This window comes from Callospermophilus lateralis, chromosome 1 (assembly GCF_048772815.1).
Source record: "Callospermophilus lateralis isolate mCalLat2 chromosome 1, mCalLat2.hap1, whole genome shotgun sequence".
Taxonomy (NCBI): Eukaryota; Metazoa; Chordata; class Mammalia; order Rodentia; family Sciuridae; genus Callospermophilus; species Callospermophilus lateralis.
The window spans coordinates 11748515-11760323 of NC_135305.1; the positions used below are offsets into that span (position 1 = coordinate 11748515).

The 11809-nt window shown below is 49.5% G+C and overlaps 1 protein-coding gene across 2 annotated transcripts; it reads left to right on the forward strand.

Annotated features, from left to right (window-relative positions):
• Positions 1–518: 518 nt before the first annotated feature.
• Positions 519–6112, forward strand: Nobox (NOBOX oogenesis homeobox). 2 transcript variants are annotated; one of them, XM_076859636.2, is made up of 8 exons: positions 519–555; positions 2240–2785; positions 3096–3202; positions 3572–3672; positions 3935–4020; positions 4201–4417; positions 4890–5194; positions 5814–6112. In XM_076859636.2, the coding sequence occupies exons 1-8, from the start codon at positions 519–521 to the stop codon at positions 6110–6112; spliced, it is 1698 nt and encodes a 565-aa protein (XP_076715751.2). The 2 variants fall into 2 exon arrangements, with proteins under 2 accessions (XP_076715751.2, XP_076715760.2); XM_076859645.2 differs by lacking the exon at positions 2240–2785.
• The last annotated feature ends 5697 nt before the right edge of the window (positions 6113–11809 follow it).

Here is an 11809-nt window from a genome sequence, read left to right on the forward strand (position 1 = left end):
ACATGAAGGGCCTTCATCCTGAGGCTCAGAGACGGCCTACTGACCAGGAAGGAGCAGAAGGACAAGTAAGCATTTGAGGATCCCTTGATGGTTCTAGAAGTCATCTTCCACCGCCCCACGGAAGGGTTCAGGAGGAAATCATAATCAAGTTCATTACCAAGTGTGCCTAGGGCATGGGTGAGTCCAGCACCGCACCTCGTGCTTGGAGACCCCCAGTGGTTTTGATGTCTTGCCCCTCTTCTCCCCGCCTGCCTCAGCTTTGGGCGGAGGGGAGGGGTCCAGACGCAGCACCTGGGCTCCTCAAGCCCCCTGGGCCTACGCGGGAGGGGAGCGCGGGGCCAGCTCCCCAGTCCCTGCAGCTGTCCGGCGCGGAGCCTCGGGGTGGGGGTGAGGGGATGCACGCTCCTCGAGCTGCAGGCCCGGCTCGTGCAGGCTCTGCACACCTGCCTGCCGGCGAGGCTTCATTAAGCCCCGCCTGTGCAGCCCCAGCCGGCGGCCGCGGCGCGGGAGTCCATGCCATGGAGCCCAGGGAGGATCCCTGCAGGGAACCGCTGGGTGAGCGCGCAAGGGGTTCGGGCTTGGGGGGCTCTCTGAGTCCCGGGGTCCTCTGGTCACTTCGCCCGCTTTAGACGACCTTAGAGCTTGGGTAGCTGGTGCGCTGTAGTGGGGCAGGGAGGTGACCGCAGACCTCCCTGACTAGGGGTTCAGATCTCCCACTGCACAGGTGAGAAAACGCTGGGCTGGGCTGACGCCCGTCACTTTTCTTCCAAGGCAAATCACTCCAACAAGACATGTAACTGGTTAAGCGCTCGTGGGTGCAATCCCTGGTACCAAAAAAAAAAAAAAAAAAGAGAGAGAGAGAGAGAGAGAGAGAGAGAGAGAGAGAGAGAAAGATGAGAGTCATGTTTGTTGAGCACCTATCTGAATCTGTACCAGGTTTATTGCCACACTACAGGCACTAAGAAAACACCATTAAGCTAATTTGCACCTCCTTGCCCACATCTCCATCCACCCTTGCCCCTTTAACCCCCGGTGGCTGCGCACCCTCTACACCAGCTTCAGACGGGCCTCTGCACTTCAGGCCTGTTGTGTGTCCCAGGAAACAACTTGATAAAGCACCTGAGCCAGAATTTGCCCTCCTGCTTTGCATATTGTTAGAAAATAATTTCTTAAGACATTACAATGCATGCAATTCCATTCAAATAACAATGGCCCTTATCTAGTTAACATTTATTTACAAAATTTTGCAATTTCATTGGAAATGATACAGCAGGTCCCTGAACCGTAGGTCTGTGTAAGTTATGAGTAAGCCCGGTTATGAGTAAGTCCGGAAGTGAAGGGGAGTGTTGGGTGACCCTGGGAAGAACTTGTGCCCCCTGTGCTATTTGATCTTAGGCTAATTACTCAAGTTTCTAATCCTCATGTCTTCATATGGGAGAAGTGCCTTCCTCACAGGGGTTAAATGCACACTGTACCAAGCTTTGAAAGGTGCTAACTCAGCCTTATGCCTGGACCATGGTATGCTCTGGATGAATCAGTCAGCTAGAAGAAAGGAAGGCAAGCTTAAAGGATTCCAAATGGGCTCCTTTTCCCTCACCTGTAAAGGGAGGGTTGGCCTGGACAGAGGGGGGAAATATGGGAACATTGGGAGGAAGTGGAGGTGCATGGGGTTGAGGAGGGCTGGCAGGGAGAGTGGGTGCTAGGGAAGGGGAGGGTTCCTGCCTGTCCTTCCTGTTACCTCCTTTGACCTCCCTGCCTGAGCTCTGGAACCCATCTTAACCTGCCTTGTCACTTCTGCTGGCAGTCACGTCTGGGTTCCAGTCTCAGGTGAAGCAGAATTCTAATCAATCTATTTCTCTTCCTAGTCTGCCCTCAGCCCCACCGTGGTCCCTTAGAAATACCTGAACAGATGCCTGTCCCTCGAACTCCTGGTATCTGGGAGGGGGGGGAAGGGGGGGAAGAAGCATCCTAAATTAGGATTACTCTCCTAGCATGGGCTAAGGCCCTCTTAAGAGCTATATATGTTTGTTTACATTTTCCAAAGCAGTTGGATTATCTAATCTTTACAACCATCAAATTAAGAAGGGAAGTCTGGAATTAGGGCCTCATTTGATAGGTAGACAGATGAAAACTTAGGGTCCAACAACAGGTCCACTGTAGAGCAGAAAGCAGCATGTCCTTGGAGCCCAGACTCCTACTTCTACCTGGGGCTGACGTCAGTGGCTGCTGCTTCCCACAGGCCAGGAAGGTGGAGGCCAGTCCCTGACTGCTGAACTGGAGGAGGAACCCAAGCAGGGGTCAGCCCCCCACACTCAGGACACCCTGAAAGAAGAGCTGCCACCCCCCTGTGCCATCTCAGGAGAGGAGCCGCCTCCAGAGCCCACTGGAGAACCGACTCGTGCTAATGCCAGACGCGTGTGCCAGCCATCCAGCTCCAGGGCTGTCCACAAAGACAGGCAGAACCCAGGCAGACCCCAGTGTCAGGGGCAAGGCTCTTCCCTCTCAGCACGACAGGCAAAGACAGTAAAGAGACCGGCTTCCCCAGGCCCTGGTAAACACAAAAAGCCCAATGCCACAGATCTGCCCTCAACATCACTGCTCAGTGTTGCTAAGTCATCCTGTGCCACTCACAACCCTGTGCCTTGTGGGTCAGGCCGGGGCCCCTGCCACCTGGCCAACCTCCTTAGCACATTGACCCAGAACAGCCAAAACACAGACCAGAAGAAGGGGCCCCCGGAAGTGAACTGCCAAGTCCGGAAAAAGACTCGAACCCTCTACCGTTCAGGTAAGCCGTGTGTATATCACTTTGTCCTGGATCTCTCTTGACCCCACAGCAGTGCCTTTGGCCCCAAGGGGAAAGCTAGGTTGTCTCGGCAGAAAGCAAGCTTGGGACCAGGACGAAGGGTCAGGATAGCAAACCCCATACAGGTCTCAGCCATGACGCCCAAGAGAGAATGCCTGGCCCACTGGGGAACTTAGCTGCAAGGCTCTTGGGGCAGGGACAGTGGTCCTATCTGCTGGAGACACCTGGTAGGCATCTCTTCTCTCTTGCCATGTCACGTGATTGACTTCCTCCTGCCCATTTCTTCTTGCAGACCAGCTGGAAGAGCTAGAGCGAATGTTCCAAGAAGATCACTACCCTGATGGTGACAAGCGCCGGGAGATAGCCCAGATGGTGGGGGTCACTCCCCAGCGCATCATGGTAAAGGGGGCTGGTTAACCAGCAGGGGTAGGAGGTTGCTGAGAAGCTTACCCATTGGAATTCCTGTGGGTTAGGGCACGTGCTCAGCCTCATTGTGCAGGGAGGCTGAAGTTGGGTCTCTGATGTGGTGCCTCTCCACGGGCTTCTAATAGTGCTGCTGCCATGTACTATCAGAAGAAGAAAGAGGTGCAGAGGCCTTGGTTGTTAAACCAAGTGGACAGGCAGGCTTCCGAAGCAAAGTGGTGACAGGACCTCCCACCCTTATGTAGTCAGGCACCGTTTTGACTGATGTCTCTGCCGGCAGATGACCCTGGACTCTAGTTTCTCCTCCCCAGTTCCTCAAGTTCTCCAAGTATCTTTACCCCATAGGTGTGGTTCCAGAATCGCCGGGCAAAGTGGCGAAAAATTGAGAAGTTGAATGGGAAAGAAAATGAGGACAATCCTGAAGCTCCTGCCAGCAGCCAGTGCAGGTGAGGAACCCTCTGAACCTTCCAGTAGGTAGAAGTGGAAGCCAAACTGGGATCCTGGGATCTTGAAGTGGCAAGCGTTGGAAGCTGGGTGTCAGGCCTGGGGTTGTTGCTAATGTTAGAGTTTGTGACTGAGAAGGGGCTGGAGGTGGCCAGTGTCTGACAGGAGGCAGAGTTTATGGATTTGGTATCCTTCTCTGCTCTGAGGTGCTTGTCTAAATCCAGAGACCACCAGAGCTACATTGTCCCTTTTCTCTGCCTCCAGCTCTACAGAAGAGCCCCTACCTCCCACGCCCATGGACGGGAAGTCTGGCCCCTTCCCTGCAGAGCCCACTCTGGATACCTTTCCAGGTGAGCTCCTACCTTCAGAGGGTTCACTTGCCCAAGAAATGGGAACGGGACAAAGCTCTCCAGGGTTTGGGGCCAGAGGAGCCCATTCAGGGGACCCTGGGCTTCGCACAGGTCTGTCATTCCACAGGCCCAGGTCTGCCTGGCTGTCTTCTTAAGTCCTTCCTTGACTTCTGTTCCTAGAGCCCCCTCTGCTGATAATGTCCGACCAGACTCTGGCACCCATCCAACAGAGCGAGGGTACTCCGAGGGTGGTGACCCCACCACTCTTCAGCCCCCCACCTGTTCGAAGAACCAACTTTCCTTTTCCCCTGGGCCCTGGGCACACCCCCCAACTGATGTCTCTGCTGGCAGATGTCCCTGGTAGTGAGAGCAGTCCCACTGGATCCTGGGGGACAAGGTATGGGACCTAAGAGGGAGAGAGACCTGATTTATTATGGGAGGGATACAAAGGAGGAAAAGTCAGACCTTGAGAGGGGGGAAGGGCTGCGAGGAGCAAGGAATAGTACATGTGATGGGAATTAAAAGGGTAAGTGAGAGCTGGGCTGTGGCCCAGGGGTACAGGCTCACCTGGCAGGTGTGAGGCCCTGGGTTGGATTCTCAGCACCACATATAAATAAATCACGAAAATAAAGGTCCATCAACAACCAAAAAACATATATATTTTAAAAAGTGGATTTGGAGTAGGAATGATCTAGGATATTGTTGCAATGAAATAGAAGGAAAGAGGACAGGCAGGAGCACTGAGGGGGGCGGGAAGCAGTGTGGGGTGCCCACAGAGGTCGGGAGAGGAAGTCAGAAGATATCGCCTACTGTGCGGCAAGGACCAGGCCACCTCTGGACCTCACTACACATTCCTCTGTCCCCCACAGCATCTCCTCACCACCCATCTGCTCGTATCTGGAAGACCCGGAAGCCCAGGATTACCAACAAAGCAGCCAGCCGGGACCGTTCCAGTTCCCCCAACCTCCACAGACTCAGCTTTTCCAACCTCCCCAGCCCCAGTTTTCATACCTGCCTCCCTTCCCCTTCCCCATGCCCAGTTCGCTGACCTTTCCACCATCAGAAGACCCCCTCTTTATGTTTCCTTGTGGTCCCAGTGGGGGCATGTCACAGGGCTACTACTCAGGCCCTCCATCCGGGCAGATTCTGCTGCAGCCACCCCCTGGAAATGTGGGTGAGTTGGGGCTGGGAAAGAAGACCCTTTTATGACTGAGGAAGGTGCAGAGGCTCAGACAGCCTCATCATCTGCAGGGTAGACTGAGGCAGGGCGTGCTTTTTACCTGTCCCAGCTCAGCTAGTTACAGGTCTCCTAAGTCTCAGTGTCCTGGACTTGGATGTGGGGACAAGAGTGCAGATCACTGAAGGACCTGGTGAGGATCAGAAACAATATGAGTAAAGACACGTGGCAGAGAGTAGATGGCAGCCTATGTCAGCATGTCACTGAGCCTCCTGGACCTCAGAAGTCCCAGAAGCATCCACTCATTGAGAATCTTAGGAAGGGGAAGAAAGACCCGTCCAGGTGGCCCCACTGTCCTTGCTGACTGCAAGAGACAGCACTTGGCCTGACCCAGGTCCACTCTGTGTCCATATGACCAAACGGATGAACCCGGAGCCCAGGAGCCTTCCTGGTCCTGTGGGGAGAGCTTGGTGCTAGTTTTTCCAAGACTTGCATGGGGGTCCCAAGCTGTGGTGCTGTGGATGGTAAAAGAGAATCCCTTCTAGTAGGCACTGAATGATGTTTGATGCTCTTTGTCCTGTCTAATAATTCCTATGTCTTTTGACCCTCCTCCCAGGTGCAGTGTCCTGGAGTGACCTCTGTTTGCCAGAACTGCCCTTCCCTGGTCCACTCTACCCACAGACACTGGGGCACCCCTCAGGAGCAGATGGCTATTTTCCTGATCTATGTACAGCTCCTGGTGCTCAGGCAGTGATCAGGCAGCCTTTTCCAGGTCTTGACCCACTGCCAGAAGGGGCCAGACCAGGAACTGGGCCCTTACTCAGCAAGGCACAAGAAAAGCAGCCTGTCTCCTCCCTGGAGCCGTCCACAGCATTGGAGGAGGTCAGAGAAGACAAGAATGGCTGTGCTCCCTAGTTGGAATCAAAGAGTAGAAAGAGGGTCCTGGGCATGGGGGGACAGGATTGGGGTACCTGCACAGGGGGTGCTGATGGAAGGGCTGGGTGGGATCCGATGCCTCCCCAGTGTGCTCTTGTCTTGCCGGGCATTAGAGAAGGAAGAGGGTTGGACCTGCCCTTCCCCCACACCTCTATGATGTTCCTGAAGGAAGGGGAGCCCAGGTTACTTCTGAATATTGTGTCCGTACGTTGTTTCCTTTCACCGCTGGACACTGAGCCTGAGGGCCACTGTAAGCAGTAAACTAGTCTACCTTGTGTTCTCTGATTGTGAGTCCTCCCCCTCAACCCAGGAGGAGTTCCGTTGCCTACCACTGACTAGTTGTTAGAGGTAATTGTGGGGGAGTCCCCACTGGACATGATCATGTATTGTTCCTGGCTCCCCTAAAGGAGAAATTGGGCATCCTGAGCTCTTCCTTCCGAACTGCCATTAAATCACATTCTGTTCACAAACCTAGATCTAAACCTGAGTCTGGGTTTGTCCCTAAAACTTGACCCACTAGTATGGCAAGAGAAGTCCAAGGGTGTTCAAAGCCAAGTCTCCCGTGTTGCAAATTGTGACGAATCTCCCTAAAGCTCTTATCTGGGGGAGAGGATAAGAAGAAAGAATAAGGGATGAGGGGACCCAAAAAAGTGCATAAGTCAGAACTGCAAGCCGGCAGTCCTCTCCTGTGCAGGACAGTGCCACTGGGGTGAAGGATCCAGGGTCTTTTGTGTCTCCCCCACCCCAGCTAGCAGAGACACCGAAGGAAGCACCTTGAGAGATCTCCTAAAATGATCGCTATATCTCACTTAGTTCTCACCCATGAACTTCAGTTTTACCACTTCTGTTTAGGGTTGCACCCCGGGGCTAGGAGCTAGTCTAGGGAGTGTTGGTGGTAGGTTGAGCTGAGGGAAGAGGAGGAAAGAGGCAGTTTGACCAATGATGAAACTGTCCTTGATGGCTGGACAGTGGGTCTGGGGCTCATGAAGGAATGGCAGAGAGCGAGGACGTTCCTGTGTGGCCTTGCTCCTCCTGCTCCATGGCGTAGACGGGCTTTGTAGCCACACTGAACCTCAGTGGCTTCCTTCCATCTGCTAGTGGTCAGCCAAATCAGGCAATGAAGGAGGAAATATTAATGAGAACCCCTTGGCTCCAAGCTTGAGGCCCTGCTTCAGCACATTAAGGGCTAAAGGGAAGACTGAAAAGGAGGGTCAACAACCAATTTGAAAAGAGAAGGGATGGGGGTGTGGCACCCGGGAGAGGGATTGGAAAAGAGCCAGAAAGACGAATGGAGAGTAGAGACTGCCATGAGAAGTAACGGGGCACAGACCGGGGCAAAGAAGAGGGAAAGAGCCAAAGGGATTTCTCTCTCCTGAAATAAGGTCTAGCAGAAGAGAAAAGGGGCACAGACCTGGAGAGTCAGAGCCCTTACAGCAAGCTCATGAGGGGAGCAAGACAAAGTGGGAGGATGGGGAGATGTCACCTGAAATAGGAAGTGAAACTGAAGGGAGCAGGGGAAGCTAATGGGACAGACAGGTGCACGTGACCAAGGAAAACCAGGAGGTAGTTCTAAAAGAAAGGAGATGAGCCACCCAGGGCTAGGGAGGCAGGGTTGAAAGGCCAGTTAGGAAGAGGAGTGAGAGACAGGAGAAGATGCAGATGCAGAACCTGCCAGGGGTCGCACAAACGCTCCTCAACTCTGTTATCATCCAAAGCCATTGTTTGCACCTTCCCACAGACTTTTTGTATGTGGGTGGAGGTGTGGGGGGGACTGCATTTTTGACCGAATAAAGTCAAATCACATTGTCTGCATAGCAATCAGATAATTTAACATTCTTGGAAACCTAACTACATAACAAATAAGATGAGTTTGGTGTGGCTTGTATTTTTGGAACACCAATTGTTGTTTGTAATTATTTGTTATTTTGGTACTGGGGATTAAACCCAGGGGAACTTTGCACAGTACACTTTGCACGGTAATGTTTAAAATTTAAATATTACAAAGGGCTGGATAGGCAGCCCTTTGTAATATTTAAATTTTATGCAGAGACAGGGTCTTGCTAAAGTGCTGAGGGGTCTTGCTAAGTTGCTGAGGCTGCTCACAAATCTGCAATCCTCTTGCCTCAGCCTCCCAAGTCGGTGGGATTACAGGTGTGCACCACTGTGCCTGGTGTTTATTAACCATAAACCATATTATCAAAATGCTGATAAACCTTCTCTTAACAATCTATTACAGAAGCCTGTAGGAATTTCATATTAAACTTCTTTTCCTTTAGTTTCTAAAAACCATCTCTTTGAAAATCAAGATATTTGCCTCTATGAAGGCTCAGATCACCTTTCCTGTTCTCTCTGAACAAAATATAGAATTATTTAAGCACTTGTGAGACTCTGGTTTGGGTCCTAAGTCTACCTTACGTTTTTATGCCCAACTCTTAATTTCCATACTGTTTCCTTTCTTTGAGCATAGAGGCTGAACCAAGAACTAAGTGCTTTTGCTTTCTCTGTTATATGGATATTATTATGTCTGCCTCAGGGAGTAGATTTATCTTTCCCTTGTTCTTTCCTGTCCCCAATTTGGTTTTATATTACCATTATTGACTGTTTGAGTACATTTTATGTTGTTATAACAGAATACCAGTAGACTGAGTAGCTTATAATGAACAGAAATGTATTTGATCATGGTTCTGGAAACTGGGGTGTCCAAAATATATTTGCTTGTGGTTTGGGAAGCAAGGTCCAGGCGCTACATCTGGTGAGGGCTTCCTTGACATGTTACTGGGTGACAGAGGCATCACATGGCATTTGCCAAAGAGCAAGAGAGGACTGAACTCGCCTTATAACAGCCCACTTCCATGTAGATGACATTAATCCATTCACGAGGGCAGAGTCCTTGTGAAGAGAGGCTGAACCTTCTCTCACAAGGTCCAGCAATTTCTGCAGCTTGAGGGTCCTGCTCCTGTGTGACTCCACTGGAACCTCTGGGCAAACCCATCTGCTCCTGCCTCCCCCACCTTACACTTGCCGTCTTCATGTTCTGACAGTACAACCATGGGACTCTGCTGTTGGTCACAGTAGAATCTTTCTTTGCAAATCTCGGAATAAGAAAAAGAAAATCCGTTTACTCCAATTTTTTTCCTTACCAACCTCCATCGTTCCACTAGATGGCAATCTACCACCACTTGATTTTTGACCTAAAATGTTTACAGTGAGAAAGCCAGTGGGAATTCTTTCCGGAAAATGCCCCAGAGCCCCATCCTGTCAACAGACACCAGTTTAAAGTTATTAAAGTTATTTGGGGTGTAGCTTGGTTTTCCAGATAAAACATAGTATGTTCAGTTAAACTGGAATTTGGGGTAAAGAGTAAATAATTTGTTAGCCTCAGCATTTTTCTGCAGTATGTGGGCATCTTATATTTTTACTTGCTGAATCTGGCTACTGCAGTTGTCACATTTTGCTAGGGACATCTGCACCCATGACAGCTTCAAAATCACCCTGGAGTGGGATGCTGCCTACCCAGCTTTCTCGCTGGGTAGGCAGCAGACCTGGGTTCAGTGCTGGCACTTAGAACCCACATGGTCCCCCAGCCTCACTCCCAGGATCAGAATTCTTCAATCAAGCTTCATGCTTGTTTTTATTTAAAAAAAAAAAAAGTGTTTTATTCTAAAGCAGGTTTGGTTTCTATTTTCTGTTCCTATTGGCTGAATATTTTATATTATAGTTACAAAATTTTATGAGACAACCCATTAGAATTTATTTTTAAATGTCCATTTAAACACCACTTACCTAAATGGAACACAGAATGGAAACAGGCTTTAATTTGGCTTTTGTTGAGTGAGTTCCAAGTCTTAAATGGTCTTGATTATTTAAATCTATCTAATTTTCTGGAAATGAAGCATCTCCTTCATTCACCCAGAAGAGGTATTATTTGAGTCCAGAGCTTCAGGAGACTTAGGGTTGTTATATTTGTAGTTTAGTTCCTACTGTTCTTTTATAAAGACCTTCTCATTTGAATTTCATAGCAAAGCTCTGAGAAATAAAGGCAGACATATTTTCCCATCACTCAGGGGACATTTCCAGACACTGTCGGTACTGGGCAAACACAAAGATAAAATATCTTCCCAGTTTTCTGGGAACTGCCAGTCTCATTGGACACCAGTTACAATACAGGGGTCAGTACAGGGCCAACGCTGGTCGGGGGAGACTGGGGAGGGAGCCTGGGAGAGGCCCTAATGACCAGGCCATGGTTCTTGGGCTCTATGTTCAGGCTGCTTTAACATGGAGGAAGGGAGAACGAAGCAGAAGAAAAGGTGGCATTGAGACTGGTAGGGGGTGGTTTGGGGGTAGAAGTGGAAAGAGCTGGAAGAGGCATTAGGTGGGGAAACATTCAGAAGCCCAACTGGGACTGTAAGCCCTGGAGGGGAGTTGGACAAGTAAGTGGGCAGACAGAGAACCATCCAATCTACAAAGGAAGAAACTGAGGTTTAAATTATTTCCTAAAAAATGCCTTCACCAGAACTAGACAGAAGTCTTTGAACTTATTTTTATTCTCCAAATACACATGGGGGAGTCTTGCTTTGCAATGCTAGCATCCCATTAAAAAAAAAAAAAAAAAATGAAAGATCCTTAATAGGTAAAAAGCTATGAATGTTAGATAATTTTCTGAGCTTTTATGTTTAACAGGCTGAAATGGCTTCTTCTAAGGACCCAGAAATTAGTCCTTAGACAAAATATTAATAATGATGATAAACATTTATTTAGCTTTTATTGAATATCTAGTGCTTTGCTGGGTAATTTTCTTTCAAAACAACCTCATTAAGTTTTATGCATTTTATAGGTAAATATCTGAGATTCAGAGAGATTTAAATATTTGCTCAAAGTTGGAAAAGGCATAAGTTTGGAACAGAATTTAAATCCATCCTGGCCAGGTATAGTGGCACACATCTGTAATCCCAGCAATTTGGGAAGCTGAAGCAGGAGGACTGCAACCAGTTCAAGGCCAGCCTCAGCAACATAGCAGAGCCCTAAGCAGCTTAGTGACAGCCTGTCTCAAAATTTAAAAAATGAAAAGGCCTGGGAATGTAGCTCAATGTTAAAGTGCCCCTGGATTCAACCCCAGTACAAATAAACAAAACCATGCTATGAGATGACAACTTCAATAAGCAATGTCTGTTGATAATTTTTAGAGGGAGGTAGTTGTAGAGGGAGATAATCAAGAAGGTTCATGGCCCCAGATGGGTGTCTAATATAAATAGTACTGTTCCATTTGATTTAAAAAGAAGGGCCAGGTGTGGTAGCACATGCCTGTAATCCCAGAACCTGGGAAGGCTGGGAGACGGGAGAATTGAGAGTTCAAAGCCAGCCTCAGCAACTTAGTGAGGCCCTAAGCAACTCAGTGAGACTCTGAGTCTAAACAAACAAAGGACTGGGGATGTGGCTCAGTGGTTAAGTACCTCTGAGTTCAATCCCTTGTACCAATAAAATAAAATAAATGGGGATATTAATGTGATGTCGAAGATGGAGAAAAGGATAGTGGTAAAAGGGAACAGGAAGGGTATACACTGCACAGCTGGAAAGGGACTTGGAGAGTAAAGGGGGCAGACAGGAAGCCCATGTGAAGGACTGCCTGAGAAAAGGCGTAGGGAGGCACCTGGTGTGGCTGGGGCCAGCTGTAACCAT